General features: G+C 37.0%; 1 protein-coding gene and 2 long non-coding RNA genes across 3 annotated transcripts; all 3 read left to right on the plus strand.

The window, feature by feature from the left end:
* Window positions 5,032-10,232, plus strand: LOC109716526. The gene is made up of 3 exons (XR_002217947.1): window positions 5,032-5,527; window positions 7,774-7,839; window positions 9,984-10,232. It is a non-coding gene; the product is annotated as an uncharacterized LOC109716526 (long non-coding RNA).
* LOC109716527 lies at window positions 10,900-11,674 on the plus strand. Its single transcript, XR_002217948.1, has 2 exons — window positions 10,900-11,262; window positions 11,436-11,674. It is a non-coding gene; the product is annotated as an uncharacterized LOC109716527 (long non-coding RNA).
* Window positions 13,720-20,320, plus strand: LOC109716255 (putative disease resistance protein RGA3). Its single transcript, XM_020241584.1, has 4 exons — window positions 13,720-16,450; window positions 16,515-17,159; window positions 17,247-17,558; window positions 19,446-20,320. Exons 1-3 carry the CDS (start codon window positions 13,910-13,912, stop codon window positions 17,529-17,531), a joined length of 3,471 nt encoding a protein of 1,156 aa, XP_020097173.1. The 5' UTR covers window positions 13,720-13,909; the 3' UTR covers window positions 17,532-17,558; window positions 19,446-20,320.

Below are 21,559 nucleotides of genomic sequence, written 5' to 3' on the forward strand. Positions count from 1 at the left end.
TCGGCGGCGATGGACCCGATCACCCCATTGATGGCGACATCAAGTCAGGACGCCATGGCGATGCGGCTTTGTTGTGCTGCAGCTGCCTCAGAGAGGTGAAGGTGATGTCGTACGAGTTGAAGGAGTTGATGTTGCTCTGCAACTTTACGCGAGTTGGACGCATAGAAGTCAGACCGCCGCAGCACACGAGTTAGAAGTGTCGACGTTGGGCCGCGGCAACGTGAAAGTCACAGATTGCCATAATACTGGAGCTTGGGGTGGCGGCGACGTCGGGATGACGACGACGAAGGAAAACTTCTTTTCCTTTCCTCTGTTGACATACGTAAGAGAAAAAGAGGAAGTTGGGGTCACATGGTAAAACATAGGTTGATGATGATTTTTTTTTTTTTATCTCTTCCTCTCATTTCTATCCACTCCTCTTTTTATAAACTGTGCTTAATGCTAGACGAGCCCGTTATTGTTGGGTTAGTAGTGGAGTGGGTGATGGGATAATGGGTGGTTAATGAATGGTGGAGTAATGGGATAGTTAATAGATAGTGGAGTAATGAGGAGTTTGGAAAGTTTGTTTTAGAATTGAACGGGTTCATCAAATGAGATAATACTGAGCAGTGGGAAGTTGTCAGGATTTCTTTTTAATCTCTCTCTCTTGGCAAGCCCAACATTAATTGAATATAGGTCCAAATCTGCTGTATTGAAAGGTGCCTCCCATTAGTAATTTATGCACGAACCTAAATATTGGCCCAATAAAATATATGTTTGTGAGATCCCTGGTGTTTGGCTGTGGGGACTTGTCGACAGCTCTGGAGAGTGTCGGGACAAGTCTGAGTCGTGTTGGCGTCAAATAGACGCAAAACGCACTCTGTGCGACGCGAGGGCAGCATTCAGCGAAGGAATCTGCGAAACAGCAGATTTTCCTGCTTGCTGTACCGGTACAAGAGTATGCTGTACCGGTACAACCAGCGCGGGGAATGCTTGCTGTACCGGTACAAGGGTTTTCTGTACCGGTACAAGCTACGCGCACAGATTTAGCTGCTCTCGGGTTGGCTCTTGTACCGGTACAGGAGCCCGTGTACCGGTACAAGGGAGTAGGTAAAGGGCTAAAACGGTAAAATCTCACCTCGTTTGTATCTCCCTCACCTCCCCTCTCCTTTTAAGTGTCCGAGCAGAGAGAGAGAGAGTGAGAGAGAGTACTTCCTGCTCTTCTCCATCTTCTTCTTCTCCTCTCTCTCTCTAGGTGTTGGTGGAGAGTCCGGTTGGGGGATTCCGTCGCCGACGTCGCGCCGCGAGCCGTTCGAGCGCGCTTGCTGCCGGAGCTTTACGAGGAGGCCGGGCGAGGGAGCGTCTTCACTGTTCTTGACGTCGCGCCGAGGTTCGACGCTGTCGAGGTGGGTGATTCGGCGTCTTTCCTGGATTTTGGGCAAGTATTATTATTTCTACTCGGTTAGTAGCTGTTTTGCTGAAATCCGCCGTCGACTGTTCGTATTTCAGCTCGTTCTCCGCGTAGGAACGTCGGATCGCGACGAGGCTTGGTTCGTTGGATTCGGGACTTCGAGAGGAATCCACGAAGCCCTCACTTGCCAGATTTGGTGAAGGTTAGCTCGGTCGAATCCCGTTCCTACTCAGCTGCTGTGAATTTCTGGACTGAATCGAGGATCCTTAATTGTTTAGCTTGGCGTTAGCTCGTCCACCGGACTTGGAGGTCCCCAGTTGATCCAGCAGAGGTTGTCCTGGTTCGAGGCTTCGTTCGCTGCCTGGATTTAGCTTTTGAGGTGGGTTACATCGGCTTTACTCCTAAGTTCTTATTGGTCGACATGTATAGATCTTGATTTCGGTAATTAATTTTAGCTCAAATTCATGGACTATATGTAGATTGTGAAATCTGAATTTTGGAGCATGTTGTTTTAAATTAAGTAGATTATACATGTTGGACTTGGAAATTGAATTAGGAGAAAACCTGCGATTTGGACCTGTCACCTGTATAAACTGCCTGATTTAGCTCTAGGAGCCGTTAGAAAATTGTACTGTCGCAGTATTGTCGAGACGAGTACTCCAGGTAGTTTAGAATATATTTACACTCGTGCTGGTTCGCCGAGTGGATTTTTACCGGGTCGTTCAGGTTATTTCGGACTGTTGGGTGCCGTCAGAGTTGACGGTGGACCCGTATCGCCTTTTTGGCGTCAGATTGTGCCGAGGGCACGTTACCTGTTGGTTGTTAGACCAGTTTAGAGTCGGTTTCTTGACTTTGGCTTTCCAGAGCCTGTTTGAGCTCGACAGAGATACGCTGCATACTCGGTTGGGTAGCGCCCACGAGTGCCACTCCGGAGTCAGGCTTGTGCTTTTGCGTTGGTGTCGCTCATGCCAGTTGGACTTGCTCTCCACGGACCAGTTAGAGTGGATAGAGCCCGATAGTCGCAACGGGGCAGGGACGGGTGTATTCACAGTCCCGGGGACGGGTATGCTTACAGTCCCGATTTGGATTGGGTCAGATTTGACATTTCCTACAGTTGGTTAGTGTAGAGCATGATAGTGTAGTGGATGATAGCGGTAGAGTGTACTTCCTGCTTTTCCTTCTATCCTTGCTCCCTTCTGTAGACTTAGTGGGTGACCGATGTCGTTTTGGGCGGTACCCACTGAGGACTACTTGTTCTTACAGTAGTTCTCACGCCCAGTTGTTACTTATGTTTTGCAGAGCCACAGGTGCCGGCTGCTGCATCTTCCGCCGACCAGGATCGAGGCAAGGGCGTTGTGAGCTAGAGCCCTACCCGACAGTCTGAGCTAGTGGCTTTTCCCTCCTGCAGGTAGTTGTTGTTTTGGAGTTTATGTATATAGTTGTTTAACTCGCCAGTGCGAGTAACCTTGTATTTTGGATTCTGGCTATGTATATGAAACTCAGTTATTTAGTTTTTGAGCAGCTCTATGCTACTGTTTGTAGTATCGTTTTTCTACAGGTTCTTTGACGCTTCCTATACAGGGGAAATTCCTTTGTATACGGCAGATCTGTCGGCGTGCCCGGGGGACGAGACATCCGGATTGGACGTGAAAAGATGTAGCATATAATCTTGTATTGTTATAGTCCCATCTTTTAATGAATCTAAGCTCAGAATTTGGCTTCCAAATATACTTAGTTTTCTCATCTACTATATGTTCTGATAAAAGGGCCGCCAATAAAAATTTATATATAAATAAAATGTCCGCCTTTTTTATTTTTTATTTTTTAATTTTTCTTGCATCTTTGAAAGGTTAGTTTCTGATTTCAAAGTGGTTAACAAATAATGAAGCTGAATTGATCTTTTACACTTCTACTCTTCAATTTTAACAGTTGAAGACTTTTTTTTTGAAGAAAAACATTATTTTAAAAGTGATGACAAAAGGATCAATTTCACTTATAAATAAATAGAACATGCTATTTTAACGGTAAACTAAAGCGCAATAAGAAAATATTTAAAAATTTATTAGACTTTTTGTAAGGAAAATTTATTAAATAAAAAGTTGAATTTTTATACCAGATTTAATGAAAATATTTTATAAATTCTCACTATAAATTTTTTTGTAGAAGTAAATACTTCTGTATAATAATAAAAACCCCAAATATTTATGGCTATCTCTATCTTCATGGTTCAACTATATTAAATTTTGCCTCTATAAAGGAGTTAAGTACTGAACAACAAATAATTTTGTTTCCCTCTTGAACTAAAGTTGGCTAAAAGTGTTAGATAGTAAATTTTAATCTTGTTTGGTATTTCAGTGTTTTTCTTATTTTCTTAGCACCAATATTTTCACCACAATAGAGCTGGTCCCGATTTCTTTTTCCCCAACTCTTTTCTCCTTTTTTTTTTCGCCGAGAAGTTCTGAAGGAATCCTATTTTGTTTAGTCTAACAGCAAAAAATAAAATTAAAAAAAAATTAAAAAAAATAGTGATTGGATCTTTATGCTAAGTCAGTCGATATAATTTAATCGTATTCAGAAAATTCAAAATCGCTTAGAATTATCCTGAATTTTTTTAACAAGTATACCTGTAAAAACCACAGCATTAAGGCAATTCCAGCTATTTTAACCAGACGTTAAAAATTTTATAAATATTTTTGTGACATTAATATGATCGAAAGAAATTAAATTGATAATGACATATATATAATTAATCCTGGAAAAAATATCCTGAAACATGCCGCGTGTATTCTTCTTATCTTATTAGGCAAAAGCCAAACGTCACTAATAATCAAGAAAAAATTTAAAATTGGAGCAATATACCAGATGCATATCTATATATACTTAACTAAAATTTTATAATATTAAATAACAAAAAGCTAACAATATATACCTAATTTGTATAACAATGCCATAATGAGTTTGTGTAGGGTAAAATTAAAAAATTGACCAACATCCAGTTAAGCACAATGTGGAAAACAAACCACCGATAAAATTTGAGTTCACAACTTTAATTTATAAACCGAACAATCATCATATGTAAATATTTAAATGGTTGAATACATAATGAATAAACCAAAATCAATATAGCAAATATTTTCAAAGTACTAAAAATACATTCTAAAGATATATAACATTAAATCAACAATATATTAGCTATACTATTACAGATTAGCGGACTTTGAACAAACCCTTTTTCTCCCTCAACTAGCAAGTCTAATGCGACCTGCAACACATATAGCTATCATGACGTTCATATCAAAAACAAAGTGAAATAACCATACCAATAAGAAAGATTTGGTAGCCAACACTACAACAAAATATATTTTTACCGATGCTTTTTAGACGACGCTTTATTCTAACGTCTTTAATACTTGATATATGCTGACGCTATGATTAAATGTCGCCAATAAACAAATATCTTGACGTCGCTTCCAAAGCGTCGTAATTAATTACATTATTTTTTAATTATTTTAATTAAGATTTTAATTAGCTTATTTCTAAATTCTCCTGTGTGAACTTCATTAATATTAAATTATTCCAAGCTCTCAACAAATGTAAATGGCTGACAGGAAGCTAATTTTAATTAGCTTTTTTAATTTAGAAATAAGATAATTAAAATCCAAGATAATTAAAAAAGTATTTAGATCTTAACACGGGAGAATATTACAAGCTCTCAACAAATATAATAATTAAATTAATATTAAATTATTTTTTAATTATCCCAATTAATTAGCAACCATGAGTGTTCTCACAATGTAGAGGTTCAGATGTCTGATCCTCTTCATCAACCCAGCGCCCCAGCTTCATCAATTGATAACCCACGCCCTCTCTCTCTCCACTCCCATGTAAACCCACGCACTTCATCAACCCGGAGCTCGATCCCCTTCATCGCACGCCCCAGCTTCATCAACCCGGCGCTCGATCGAGGCGAAAAACTGCGATTTTCTTATTTCGGAGATCGAGTGAGAGCGAACGATCAAGCGAAGTAGAGAGAGAGAGAGAGAGAGAGAGAGAGAGTTCGATTTTTCGATCTGCGTCCAAATGTCGCGAAGCCATTCGAATCGAGGGTGATTCCACAGTGATTCGATGATCTGATAGGTTCAATTTTGCATATGATTTCGCTTGTTTCTCTCGATTCAGTTTCTCAATCTCATTCGATAGGATTGGGCTCTTTTTTTCCTCAATTTATCGTCCTTTTTTAGGCTTTTTGAGTGCGAAAAACGCCGATCCTGAAGAATCAGGGGATTTTAAGTTAAAATTTGGGAAAACCTTTTAGTGATTATTTAGTTTGAAGGCTCTTGAGTTTCTGCTACTATTTCTTGATCCAAATGAAGTAAGTAGGATGATATTGTTGCGATCTGTATAATTTATTTTTGCGAAATTAGAGTTAATCCTACTCGCTATGTTGTCATGTTCAAAGCTTCAAATCGAATTCTCAGCTACGTGGTTCTTCTTTTTTTTTTTCTTTTAATTCTCCCTAATTTTTCGATGTCCTCCGGAGATCCGATTGATCATTTAGGGCCCCGAAATATTCTTCATCTCCCTCGCCCTCTCTTCGATCTGTTGCTGCGATCAAATTTCGAAGATCTGAGTGATTTCAAAGTGATTGAGCCGATCGAGTTAAACTGCAATTTTCCTATTTGATCGCGTGGATTTGATCGCACTGCTCCAAAGCTTCCTTAGGTGCGTCGATCATTATATTCTTCAATAATTATGTTTGGATTCATCCCAATTTAAGTATTTGTATCTATCTTTTTCGCTATTTGATTGTGCCTCTATTGGAAAGTTTCATATAATTTTTTGATCTCCTCTTCTTATTTGATCTATATATAGTGTTAGATTGGATATTGTACATGTAGAGTGTAAATTTCTATTCTATATCTTAATTTTTGCTTGGTTGTGTTGTAGCTGGATTTGTTATTTTCAGCTAGGTATTTAGATTTTTCTGATTATATCCCAGTTAACATCTCTGTCACAGGTGGTCCTCTTCACAAATCCAAGCTCAATCCCAAACTGCGGCACATCGCTCCACTTCCTCTGCTGCTTCTTGTGCTTGTTTTCGGCAAAATTAAGCTCCAATTCGGATGATGAATCAAGAGAGATCACCATCGATACTGGTATAATCCCTTACTAGTGTTTTTTAATTGAAGCACCATCCACTATCTTTTTGCAATTCCAGCTAGGCCATGGGAAATAATTTCAGATCTGTGATTATTTGCTTAGAGACCTTGAGAAGATAAGCTTGTTCAGAATGTATATGTTAGCACAACAAAATGTCAACACTCCTTGATAGGTATTTATTAACTTCTTTATTCAGAAGCAGGAACTTACACTGGGCCTCTTTATTCAAACAGAGAAGAAAAAAGAAGGGATTCTTATCAATATGTTTTTGAATAGGTTAGATTGCAAATGTTTATGTGGGGCATTAAAGCATGTCAATGAGCTTCTTTTTGACAAAGTAGAAGAAACAGGAGACTCTTTAGTAGATTTCTATGACATGATTATAATGTGAAGGGTTTATGCTTCGAAAACCTAGCTAGTCGGAACTGGTGATGGAGTGAGGTATGCCTGGCTCTAGACTTTAACCAAGGTATCTTTAGATAGTGATTATATTACCTGGAGAGATTAAAACCCCGAATATTAATAAAAGAAGGTAAGTATCTCGGAGACTATTTGTGATGTCCAAACATAGTAACGATAGTTAGTGAATACTGAACACAATAGTAATTTTTTGTCCTGTTTGTTCTTTTGTGCTCTTTCTTGCATTCCTTCGAGGAAGCTAAAGCTTCTTCGTAAGATGATACACACGGGACGATTATTCTTTGTAAGAAAGATGCAAATGGATGCACTCTAGTGAACTTTTCCAAGTTGATACACACGGGACGATTATTGAAAGATGATCAGTTTGTATTTTTCATCTCAAGCAAAACAAGTATTCTATATACAAGACCCCAGATATGAGGAATGGTCTCAAGTTGTCATGACGAAACCAAGAGACTTATTCGATATGCGAGCACATTTGCAGGATGATGCTGAAACTTACACTCAATGCATGTCATGTGATGTTATTGTTACTGATGAATTAAATGACTGTATAAGTTGGGCTAGAAAAGATACTGATGAAAACAATGTAGTTTGATGTATTATAGTCTCTATATAGTATTTAGAATGTCTAGTCTAGTTTTTATATACTCAAACTTTAGGGGCTTGTAGTTCTAATCCACTTTCCTTTTATTAAATATCTTTTTGTGAATTAGTAATAATTTAAACTTTTTTTGGGTGGTTAGTGTCATGCACAAAACTTCTCTATTTTAATTTTTCTTTATGATGGTGTTTTCGACAAGGTGATTGCGGAATTAGCAAAAAGTGGTGAGATTCAAGCTACTGTCCTGTTGCATCCTTTACTCAAGGTATATTTTTTTATTTTGGATGCACAAGAAATATATTTTGCTTCTATTGTCCTTCTTTATATTTGGTTCTAGTTTGTCTTTAAATTAACCTTACCAGCTAAACCTTTATTTTGGAGTTGGATTCTGTGTAGCACATAAGCTTGTGACATGTTGTAGTGATATTTTGTTGGTAAGTTTGTTATTATTTATATTTACCTAACGTATGTGGTTGTAGTTATTCTTGTTTCAAATATGGTTGCATGGCTTTTTAATGCATTTAAGGTGCTTAGAGTCAATTTCAGACACTGGTTTGCTGCAAATGGCTTACGAATTTGACTCTTTTAGTAGATTTGTTACCTTTGCTTTTGACTCAGGAACATTATGTTGTTACTAGATGTGTCAAGAACTTAACATCGATGGTTAAATTTGAAGGAAGAATGAGGTTGGAATTTTTTTTACTTTTGTCACTGTTAGGTTGTTTTGTTCTTCTGTATATTGACTCATACATACTCTTTGGTATTAGTTGTATGTGAAGAAATTCAAGAAAGCTAACTTTTGAGATGACTTTTGAAGTAGAATAGGCTACATGTCAAGATTGTTCCTTGTCTTTTTCTCTTTCTTTTTTTTTTCCCCTTTTTTTTCTATTTTGGTTGACACCGGAGAAGCACCTCAAAATCTTGCTGGACAACAGATATAAATCTGTGTTCATGGTAGGACAAAGAATCTCTTAAGGAGCTCCTTGTAGTGGAATTTTTGAGGTAGGGTTGGATAACCACATTGTATTAGTACTCTTAATCCTTACCCTTATTTAAGTTATACTTTTCCAAATTTGTCAATTATTTTTATAATAGTTGGTTTCCATACCCCTCATAAATACTTCTATGAGGTGCTTCTAAAATTCTTGTCCATCATGATAGGTTCCATGAGTAGTACTCTTTGCTGAAAGTTCAAACATGAAATTTTGTGAGGTGCGGGATTTAGTATCTCATTTGTGTAAAAGTATGGCTAATTTAGTTTTGATCTGTAAGTAGTTTTGGAAGTGCATTTCCAGGGAGATGTGAGGAGCTTTTAATTTTATCTATTACTTTCTATTTATCTACGAATCTCCTTGTGTGAAGTATGCTTAATTTCACATTCTAGAAATGGAAGCGATTTTTTGGTCGATCTCGACCGGGCAACAAGGGTTTGGAAAATCTACACATGATTTTCTTTCTAACATCTTCTTTGTAGTGTATTGATTGGCCCAACTTTCTGATTTTATGTGTCAATTGTTACTGCATTGATGCTTCAGAAGTTAATTGAGCTTCCATTCTTTTCGTTGAGTGCATTACAATATCTTTGTCTTTTAAAGAAGAATTTAAGAGGTGGGTCCTGAGCAAATACTGTTGAGAGCACATCTTTTATGGAGCTGTGGTCCTAGTCACATGAGAATCTGCCTTTATTTTTAGTTTAATGCAAGTTCAAGTAGGTGCTGCCTAACATTCAGCTTCTGCTTAGAATATTGATAAAGATTATGTTAGCCTTTGTACATCTAATTAATGTCTTTTTTTTTCCCCTCCTTTTCGAGAGTAATGATTGTTTGGATAGTGCATGTTGAAGCTATTAGTATTATTTTTATTTTTCTGCATGTTCTTGTGAAATTGAGCACAAAAATTTTCCTTAAAACAATATGCAAGCCAACCTTGTTGTTGCACGAAATATTTTTCTTTTTCAATTAGTTCCTCTGTTTTCAGTATTAAGAAACGAACATATCTCATCCGACAGGCCCAATTAAGCAACAAAGTATCTGATTTGTTGTTATTCCCTTCTTCATTCGTTTTAAAGTAAATAGATAATACAAGATTTTCAGTAATGCATGCAGCAGTTACAATCATTTCAGATTCGTCGGTGTAGCTTCTTCTTAATGGTTCTGAAACTTCTCTGATGTACTATTCCTTAAGCTTGATTATCTAAACCTTGCACTATGAGATTGTTAATAAGCTTTGGGTTTGAGTTTTTGAAAAGAAATTTGATGATCCTACAATTAAAGATATGCGTCTATTTGTATCGTAACCTAACTATCTAGAGCTTTAATCACAAATTTTTTTTCCTCACATTCTATCTACAACGATAAGATTGGTGAATTGAGTATTTGTACTAACTTAAATTTTTGTTTGCTATTGCAGGATGAATATTGTCTGACATATACTATTTTGGTGGGAATCCTGAAGCAGTTGAGCTCTGCTCATATAACTCTTTTCATCACATTTTGTCTGCGGCTACATATACATTACCGGAGGGCATTCGTTTAAACTGAAAACACTATATACGCTATACGATTAATAATTCATTGTGAATAAAAAAGTGATGAAATTTTTGTTTGTTCCTATTATTCCCTGCTTATACAATAGTAGAGAATTTTTGATTTCTTGATTGGGATTAGCATTGTTGATTGAAGTTTATTAATGTTGAAACATTTTAATATTTTTGTTCATTATTGCAAAGTTTTCGTATTGGCATGTTTATTTGATATTTCATAATTTACCGGTGCTTTGGACTGTCGGTATTTGTTTAAATTAACGACTCTTTTAGAGTCGGTAATATGTTGGAATTTTATAATTTACCGAAGCTTTGGAGTGTCGGCAATTGTTTAAATTAACGACTCTTTTTAGAGTCGGTAATATGTTAGTATTTCTTAATTTACCGACACTTTGGAGTGTCGGCAATTGTTTAAATTAATGACTCTTTTTAGAGTCGGCACCTAACACATTACCGACTCTAAAAAGAGTCGGAAATAAAATCCCCGACGCTATGTTAAAGCGTCGGTATATATGTCCCGACATGTTTAATTAACGACTCTTTATCCGACGCTTTTAAAAGCGTCGGTGTTATTTTTCCCGACACTTTAAAGCGTCGTTAATTATAATTTAAAGCGTCCTTAAATGTAAAATTTGTTGTAGTGAATAGACTACCAGAAACAGCCCAAAATCCTGTGATAAATCCCAATATCACACTGACATAGAGCGATAATCTTTCAAACTTGTTAGATGTGTTTGTCGNATAAATAGTAGCTTTTTGTATATATGCTTGGCTCAATAATCGTGTTATTTTCAAAATAATTTTAGGTACAAGTATATGTGAGCTCACTCAATAATCGTGTTATTTATTTGGTATTCTATCTTTGTTAGTTGAGGCTTTTTATTGTTGAGAGGCACCCCAAAGTTGGGCATATTGACACTGGGGTTATCACATGATTAATTAGGGTGTATGTTCAATCTTTAGTCCTATTTTAGCTCTTAAAACTCATGAATTTCATTTGCTTATGCATTTAATAAGCGTCGATGACAAAATACCTTGATGTTACTTTGTCAATTATTTTACTTCATTTGCAGGGAACTTGGAGAAGTTAATACCTTGATGTTACTTTGTCAATTATTTTCCTTCTTTCGCAGGGAACTTGAAAAGGTTTTAATTTTATATAGGTGCTCGAAAATATAAGCCTTTTGACAAAAAGACTTTACTTTGAGACCTTTATTTTTATTTTGATATGCGTCTATTTCCTCACATTTTATCTACAATGATATAAGATTGACAAATTCAGTATTTGTACTAACTTTAATTTTTGTTTGTTATTGTAGGATGAATATTGTCTGACATCTACTATTTTGGTGGGAATCCTGAAGCAATTGACTTCTGCTCATATTACTCTTTTCATCACATTTTGTCTGCGGCTACATATACATTACCAGAGGGCATTCGTTTAAACTGAAAATAATATATACGCTATACGATTAATAATTCATTGTGAATAAAGAAGTGATGAAAGTTTTGTTTGTTCCTATTATTCCCTCATACAATATGAGAGAATTTTTGATTTCTTGATTGGGATTAGCATTGTTGATTGAACTTTATTAATGTTGAAACATTTTAATATTTTTGTTCATTATTGCAAAGTTTTCGTATTGGCGTGTTTATTTGATATTTCATAGTTTATCGGTGCTTTGGAGTGTCGGTATTTGTTTAAATTAACGACTCTTTTAGAATCGGTAATATGTTGAAATTTTATAATTTACTGATGCTTTGGAGTGTCGACAATTGTTTAAATTAACGACTCTTTTTAGAGTCGGTAATATGTTGGTATTTCATAATTTACCAACACTTTGTAGTGTCGGCAATTGTTTAAATTAACGACTCTTTTTAGAGTCGGCACCTAACACATTACCGACTCTAAAAAGAGTCGGAAAAAAGTTCCCCGACGCTATGTTAAAGCGTCGGTAAATATGTCCCGACATGTTTATTTAACGACACTTTTTCTGACGCTTTAAAAAGCGTCGGCGTTATTTTTACCGACGCTTTAAAGCGTCGCTAATTATTATTTAAAGCGTCCTTAAATGTAAAATTTGTTGTAGTTGTCGATGCCCGTTTTTTCACTTTCTCTTATGTCATTTAAAAACCTACATTTTACTGCCATTAATTTTCTGTAAGTGTTCCGTTTATATTCTATTATTTTTTTTTATATCCAAAATATTTTTAAAATATTCATCTCAGATGCGCCTCTTCCTTTCTCACTGACGTCCTCAATTGCGCTGTCTCGCCCTCCTCCGCTGCCTCCCCTCGCCCATCCCTTTGTCTGTGTCCACACACACGCCCTCGCCCTAGCTCCGCCACCTCACCCTTGCTCTTCGTCCACGCCCACATCGATCTCCTCCCTACAGTCGCCGAAAATAAAGGAGCAGCGAGGGTGCTGAAGGAACGGGTGAGCAAGTGGAGAAAACAGAGTTAGAGTTGGGGTCGATGGAGGCGCGAAGGATAGAGGAAAGGCCGGGCACGAGCAAGATTAGAGAGAAGACGAAGAGGATGAGGGGCAATTTAGTTATTTTGTCATCATAGTTAACACTGTACCTTCTGTAAATATTTTTTATTTTTTAAAGGGCCAAAGTGCAAGTTTGTAAATGACAAGAAAAAAAAGTAAAAAATCAAATTTTGACAAAAAAATTTTCTATAATTTAGCCTAATTTAAAATGTTATTTTAGAATGGTTATTATAATTGCACTTTGAAAAAAATAGAAGATATTTTTGAAAAAAATACGACAAATTTAAAATTTTTGTCAGCTCTTTTATGTATTGTCTATATATGTATATATATATTATTAAAGTATTAATAAGCTTATCCGACTTTTTAGACTTCATACCATAGTTAGTTAATTCGGATTCAGCAAAAATTTGGTACGGATATAATTCAGATAAAATTCGTCTTCTAATTTTTAAATTCGTTGAAAAATACAGCTAAAAAATGAATTTGATAATTATTCGGATACGTGATTTATACGGATATTATACGTTCACTAATTAAAAATTCAGTATAAAAAATTTGGCTATTGAATTAAATTTTTTTCTCTCAAGATTTATGCTATTAGCATGAATACTCGTATTTCTTAAAAATATAAGAAAAAAGAGCTACAAAATTAAGCTAATTAAATAAAAAATAGCAAACTATATTATACTTATAAATAAAATATCATATAATAATATTTCTATATAAAAATAAAATACTATATATAATAAATAAATATATATTTATAAAGAAATTATATATATATATATATAATTCGTGAATTAACTAACTAAGCTTCATACCTAAGTTAATAAAAAAAAAAATTCTGCACCACAATTATCAATGTATTAATAATTATATAAACCTAATATTATCATTGCTCCAAGCCTCCAAATTAGAAAAACAAAAACCAGCGGATGCCACTATCTAAGACCGCTCACCTGGGTGGAAATTTCCTTCACGGAGAGGCGGTCTTTTTTATTTATTTTTTATTTTATTTTTAACTCCCACTTGTTGTTTTTTTTATTTTATTTTTAACTCCCACTTGATGTTGTCTTTCTCATCTGTATCTCTGTACATTCTTATTAAACTAAGATTAGATAGATTAAATGCATTACCAAATCACCACTACTAACTACCACTCAGCTGGGTGGATATTTTCCTTCACGACGACGCGGTTTGTTGGAGCGCTTTTTCAACCTCTATCCCCAGCTCACTCCAAAGAACTCTCAAACTCTTGTCGTCGTCGTCGTCATTATCATCCGACCGGGTGAAACGATGGCAGAAGCGGCGGTGATCATCGCGGGATTCAAATGGTTGGCTTCGCACCCATTCATAATCGACCTCCTCAGGAAGGGATACTCCTACATCGACATGAATGTGAACGAAAAGCTGCAGGATCTGCAAAATATCATCATCCCCCAAATAGAGATGCTGATTGAGGCCGCAGAAAATAGCCCGCATAAAGACCGCCTTCATAGTTGGCTGCGGAGCCTCGAGGAAGCAGTTTATGAAGCAGAGGTCGTGTTGGACCTGTACGACTATTACTTTCTCAAAAAAAAAGTGAAGAATAGTACAGGAGGAATCAAGGTACGTCTGGAATCTCTTCCTCCAATCAAATACTTATCAAAAAAATTTAGTATAAAGCTGAAAAACAGCTTGGTTAGGCTGGAAAAGACTGCTACGAAAGCCAGGGAATTTCGGCCATTCTTGCCCGGAGGGAGTAGTAATGTAAGGGGATCTGAAACTGCCAATGAATCAGGTCGGAGGGTCACCACCTCGCTGCTCACACACAAAGTGTTCGGCCGAGACAAGCAGCGTGATCATATCGTTAACCTTCTGCATGAGACGGCGGAGCTTGAACCCGAGTCTAGCTTTGTTAAAAGCTATTCTGTAGTAGCCATCGTTGGTCTAGGAGGAGCTGGGAAGACAACTCTTGCACAGTATGTTTGTGAATATGAAAGAGAAGCAGAAGTCAAGCATTTCGATGTCACTATGTGGGTTCATGTGTCCCAGATATTTGATGTTAAAGAGTTGACAAGAGAGATGGTGGAATCGGCATCCGGAGAGGAATGCCCTCGCCTTGCTAATCTCAACACCCTTCAAGGAAAATTGGAAGGTTCCCTAAGATCAAAGAAGTTTTTACTAGTATTGGACGATGTATGGAGCGAGAAAGAGGTGGCCGAGCTGCAATGGGAGCAGTTGCTCGCTCCTTTACGAGTGGGCAATAGAGGAAGTAAGATCTTAATGACAACCCGCGATCAAAGAATAGCGGAGGCCTTACGCGCTAGAAACATTCTAGACCTAAAGGAACTAGAAAAAAGTGACTTCTTGTCCTTGTTCACGTACTATGCCTTTGATGATGCCAAAATTGATGATATCAAGCTATACGAGGAATTGGAAGAGATCGTGAGGCAGAATACACCGAAGCTGCATGGCTCTCCCTTAGCGGCGAGAATGGTTGGTAGCCAACTACGCAAAAGGCCAGATGTGAACTTTTGGAAGAGGATTTTGAATGGAGACCTATTGAAAGACACTATGAAGTCTCTATTGTGGAGTTATCAAAACCTAGATGCACCATTACAAAGATGCTTCTCATACTGCAGTCTATTTTCTAAAGGTCAAGGAATCCGGCAGGACAAGTTAATTCGTCTGTGGATCGCGGAGGGCTTCATCAAGACAGTGGATGGGAGCAAGAGAATTGAGGATGTAGGCCGAGAGTACTTTGATGATTTGCTATCCTGCTCTTTCTTTCAGCCAACAGAATACGGTGGTCTCTACACTATACATGATTTATTGCATGATCTAGCAGAGATGGTTTCTAAAGATCGATATCTTAGAGTTGAAGGAAATCCGACAGAAGCGGTAGTACCTCAAAAGATTCGTCATCTTTCCCTCCACGTCGATACACCGAGTGATCTCATTGAGAAGATACGCAATTTAAAAAATCTCCGAACGTTGATAGTCTTTAGGATGACTCGTCATAGTTACAATGATGATATGCTCCATAGCATATCTGTCAAACTGAAAAAACTGAGGGTGGTGGATCTTAGCACATATAGACTAGAAAAATTACCAGAATCAATTGGGGGCCTGAAGCATTTGCGCTACCTTGATCTTTCTGCGTCATCAGTTGAAATTTTGCCAAAATCAATTTCTACACTCTACCATTTAGAGTTTTTGTATATAGATAAATGTACATTTGTAGCAAAAGGACTAGCCAACTGGATTAATTTGCACCATTTATATTTCTCTAATATGATTTTGGATGTAGCTGGGATTGGGAGCTTGAAACAACTGGAGAATCTAAAAAATTTTCAGGGGTATTCAATACATATTAATGGTCTTGAGAATGTTAAAGAAAACGGGGAGGCCCCTGTGGAGATTAAAGGTATTGAGGAACTTTGTTTAGAATGGAGTACCACCGATAACATTAGCAGATCGTCAGAAGTGGATGCACAAGTACTCGAGGGTCTTCGTCCGCCTCCTGATCTTCATCATCTCAAAATCGTGGGTTATAAGGGTTGCCTATTGCCAAGTTGGATGGTAAGAGACCGATACCTCTTACACAATCTTATATCTCTTGAGCTTATCAAATGCCGACAGCTAAAGCAACTCCCAATCCTTCCCCCAACAATGAAAAAACTCATTCTTGATGCTTGCTCTTCCCTTTCATTTGTCCCCAAAGAGGATTTAACAATTATTAGGTCCACACAAGATGTAAGAATTTCCCAAAGTAGTGACTTTTATGGAGGGCTTGGTTGCTACAAACAGATCCCGTATTGTATCGAAAATACGCTGGGATTTACAGCATGGGTATGATTCACAGGAATTGCGCAATTGGCTAGAAAAGACCATGGACATTGTCTACCAAAACCTGCAGGAGGAGGAGGAGGTGCAGCTAGTCCTGCCCCGTTCTCTTGAAAGTCTTGATATCGGCTCATGTCCGCTCACCAACAGCACATTGCGGGAAGGTTTGCGAGGTCTTACTTGTCTAAAGTTCCTGAATCTTTTTAATATTGTTTCTCTTACATCCCTTCCCTCGGCGGATGTGTTGGGATGTCTGACGGTGCTCGAAGAGCTACGTATCAAACAATGCTGGTTCCTAACCTCGCTGGGGAGTTTGCAAGCCCTCGGCTCATTGTGGGAGCTCGTCATATCCTTTTGCCCCAACCTATCTGCAGAAGGTGGCAGCACCTCTATCCTGCCCTCATCTCTAGGGTGTCTCGAGATCGAGGCATGTGATTGGAAGCATTTGGATGAATCGCTGCCTGATCCGACTTCCTCAATCAATTCAGAGAGCTCGGACATTAATCCATTCGCGGTATCCCTTCAGCTGGGTCATCTGGAATCACTCCGGGATTTGAGCATCACCAACTGTCCAAATATTGGTTCGTTGCTCGGTTTGCAAGAGTTGAATAACCTTAGATTTCTAACTTTGATGGGATGTCCGAAACTCACCCATGCAGAAACCAAGTTAGGGAGCCTCTTAAACCGGTTCAGCACTGATGCTCCCTCGCTGCTCTATGTGCTGCTCGCAGAAGAAGCCCTTGCCTCTCTCCGGAACTTGCGTATTGAGGAGTTCAAAGAAGAATCATTCAGGTCGGAGGAATAGCAAGTGTTTCAGCACCTCACCTCGCTCAATTCCCTAGACTTTGAGAGTTGTAGCAGCATCAAGTCCTTGCCTAACAACTTGGAAAGCCTATCATCCCTTGAAGCGTTGAGTATTTCCGACTGCCCAAATATCTTGTCATTGCCGGATCTGCCGAGATCACTTCTATGGCTCGACTTGACACGCTGCAATCCGATGTTGAAGAGGCGATGCCAAAAGCCTCATGGCCAAGATTGGTGTAAAATATCGCACATCCGTTGGGTATTCCTTGACGGAGTCGTCCTCTAGCAATGGCTTGCTTGCCAAAAGTGGGAGGTATGCTTTCCTTGGCCTGTGGTATGCCCTCGTACACTTTTCCAGGCACTACTTTTAACAATTGCACATTTTAAATTAGGTACATGAAGTGATGAAACTTGCAATTTTTTTTGTCTTAAATTAACTTTTGCACTAATTGCTTTATGATATACTTTTTTTATTTTATTGGATAAGCTTTAATCTATCCCCGTGTGGTTTAACATGTTTTCACTTAGCCATCTTGTAGTTCAAAATTTGCACTTTACTATTCTGTGGTTAATTTCTTATTCACAACAAAAATTTACCATCAAAGAGGGCGATAAAAGTAAAATTCTTTTTTAAAATCACGGAGTCACTCAAACAAAAATAAAAACCACAAGTTCATAGGTTGACAAGATAAAAAATTGCTGAACCATATGGATATATAGTTGCAAAATGAAATGCGCTAAACGGCAAGGGGGTATATTTAAGTTCACCCTTTTCCTTTTGTTTCACTACCTCTCCGCCCAATATTAACAGTATATTAATTATTCTGATGGAATATGCAACATATTTATATATTGCGTTACCTGATGGATTATTTTTTAAACCTTGATGCAGACCTTGATGCAGTGGTGCTATTTTTTTTTATGTTTTTTTAAAAATTGATAGACTAGGTGCCGAAGTGAAAAATTTGGAGGTCAAGCAGCATCTGCATGTTTTTGCCTTTCTAGAAAAATGTCTTTTTTTTTTTCTTTTGCAGATTACATTTTGATGTATAGTCCACTAGATAGATGATTCTAAACAGCATGCATGATGACTCCGATACATCATATTCATTTGGCATCATTTTTTTCCCCCTTTTTTTTCATCATTTTAATGAACGAATTTTGTAATTCTTGAAGTTTTGTCCACATAAACATCATACAGTCTGTCTTCAGCGAAAATCTACAGAGCAGTACAGTTTTCTTAATCAAGCATGTGTGACCCATAAACTTGGCTTTCGAGAAGAAGCCAATTCTTCTAACTCGAGCATTACAAAGGTGTAGTGCTCTTTTGTTTCTCCCCAAATTTCTTTCAACATAATATATATTATACGGCCTGCCGATTTCTAAACTTTTAATTATGTAATATATATTATGCTTGAGACTTTCTGTTTGCATATTGGGTGAGCATTACAAAATGATTTAACTCAAGTTATAAGGCCCTCAAACTCTCCCATATTGTTTAATGTGGGGCTATTCAGTTGTCGCAAGTTTTTTACTATAAGACGTACGAAGATAATTATCACAAAGAAGACAAACGAAACACCATTTTCACTTTCTTTGATCTAAAAGCTTCCACAAGCTTGATGTTGGGCTGCCGAGAGTTTTAATTCTATTCTGCTCAGCATTGACAGATCCTGAACAATATGCATGATTGCTTCAAACATTTTATCTCTATCACTCATCTTTTACTTTTTCTTTTTCTTTTTTTGCTTTTTGTTTTTTAAAAGAACAAGTTTAGCCACAGTTGACATCTTAAGTAGTTTCCAATGGATTGAAGAAGACGAACTAGCTGCAAATTACTTGTTTGATTCAGTTTTTGAACTTTCTTCGGCAATCATTTATCGCAAAGCTCTAAACATCTAATTAACTTTGCATTGTTAACTAAAGCTGTACCTCACTTCTTTTTCTTCGTTTTGGTTAGCTACAAGCATGAAGGAACTAACCTGAACTTTAGGTCATTTCGGAACACAATTATGCAAACTTTTAAAACTTTGATTTTACTACTTTATCCGTCAATTTTATTTGATCTATATCCAGGAAAATTGTTGCTTGCACCTGGTTGATCCATGGTCTGTACATCAATGATGCATATAATGCTTTTAATCTAACTATCCAATCTTAGGTAGGAATAAAAAATGGAATTTTTTTTTTTCGTTGGTAGAGATAAAACTGTTGGATCAGACAGATGCATGCGTGAAAGTATTGCTCATGGACGTGCAGAAGAAACAGATGCAGGCGATGATTTCTCAGAGTCATCAAGTGACTCGAATGACATTATGACACGAATTGAAGAGTTTTAGTTGTAAAATTAAAATTTTTCGAAGTTGGTTAGTTGTTTCCATCATCAAAGTTCAGGTTAGTTCTGAAAGTTTGCTTTAGGAAACTACGCATAAATCTGTCAGCACTTCTCCTTACATCTACATTCGTTTTGGCATATTTGAATATTAAATTACTGTCCGTTTTCAGGAAAGCTGGTGCTGTACGCAGTGGTTATCGATCCTGTTTCATTAGCTGATTTGTTTGCTTTTTTTGCTCAGAGAATAAGGTTTCCAGATGTGGTGACAGAGTACAGGACTGTTAGTTTTACTATACTTAGCATCAAGTCATCAACTATCAAGTATGAAATCAAAATGGCCTGCGAATTGATCAGAAGATCCTTTCAGTTGGCTATGATCTGCTACTTGGAATAAAAGAGAGAAGCATGTATCTGCTGCTAAGTTATACAAATCTCAACGGCTGTTTATATTTGATTTGTTTATAATCTGATTCTGCTCTGCCGCAGGAGTTCACAAAAAGCATAATAGATGGTTCTGTCATAAGATATGTATCATCTTGGGTTTATGATTCTTTTTTTTTTTTACTCCTTTCTTTTATTTTGAAAATAATCCGGCAACAGTTGAAAACTTGTAAAAAATTTCCAATCAACTGCACCAGAAAATTGGCTGCAAGAATGTCGTCGGTTCGTGTTATTTATTGTGTATTGTTTATCAACAGCTTCTGTATCTGTATACTGTAATGTGATGATATTTATCTATATATAATTGAACTGTGATTTGGATATTTCGCAGTGTGATGATCAAGCCGCATAATTTCCTTCTATTCCTGTTCAAGCAAACTGGACTAGTCTACATCTATGACGCTCATCGTGTTGTTCTGCTTAACCTTGTCTCAAGATCATTATCAATTGAGCGCATGCCTGCTCATAATTTTTTCTACTTCGAGAAGCAACAACAGATATTCGGCAAATAGAAAAAAAAAATCAGTTCTTGTCGGATAGTTAGCACTAATCATTAATTTCAAAATCTCGAGCGGTTAGAAATACACAACTAATTCATTTAAAGTGTATAGACATAGGATCCACGGATTTCAATTGTGACTAAGCCCAAATCAGTTTCACGCCACTTCTTGCATGATTCAGTCCAATCTATTCTCATACTATTTCGAATATGACTTAGCTCTGACCTTCCGTCATAGAGTAGAATGCTGGTCCATTTAAGCCAATAGTTCTTTCACTAGCGAAAAAACAAATTCCATCGGTAGTCCTCGGAGTTTCAACCAAGTTCTATTTTGGTCCTCGAACTTCTTAAGTTTGATGCTGAGGTCCTCAGATTCTTAAAAGAGTTTCACAATAGTCCTTTTATGCTAGAGAAAAAAATTAGAGCCTACACCCATCGCATCTATACACCGAGGTACCATGCATCTATCGACTACGTTTTCCATCGCGTATTTTAACTATATCATCCGTCGAGTTATAACTTTCTTCTGCATATAAAAATTCGATCTCTAAAATAAAAGATGTGATAGATTATGGAAGAAAAACAGATGTATTATATTCTAGTGTACAAATATAACAGATGAACTTGATGCAAGCAAGAAATTTTAATCTCAAGTGAGGACTAAATTAAGACATTGTTGAAAGGTTAGCGACTAAATTGAAATATTATCAAAAGGCCACGGACTCGAATGCTAAATCAAAAGTTTGAGGACTCAAATGAAATTCACTCAAGCTTTAGGGACTAGCCGTACAATTTATTCGCCAAAAAAGAAAGGGTCAAAATACCACCTATCAGTGTAATTCAATGGAGGTCCCCGTCACGCAGGGATGAAAATGGATAGGGTTGGTGGACATCAACACAACGCAAACACCTCTAATAAAATATTATATTATTAATATAATAATATATATTTATTATATTCAAAATATTAGTTTTTTTGAAATATTGTAATGCTTCTCGTGTAAATAAAAGTTAATAAAATTTTTATTGATAGTTCATA

This window comes from Ananas comosus, linkage group 10, assembly GCF_001540865.1.
Source record: "Ananas comosus cultivar F153 linkage group 10, ASM154086v1, whole genome shotgun sequence".
NCBI classification, from domain to species: Eukaryota; Viridiplantae; Streptophyta; class Magnoliopsida; order Poales; family Bromeliaceae; genus Ananas; species Ananas comosus.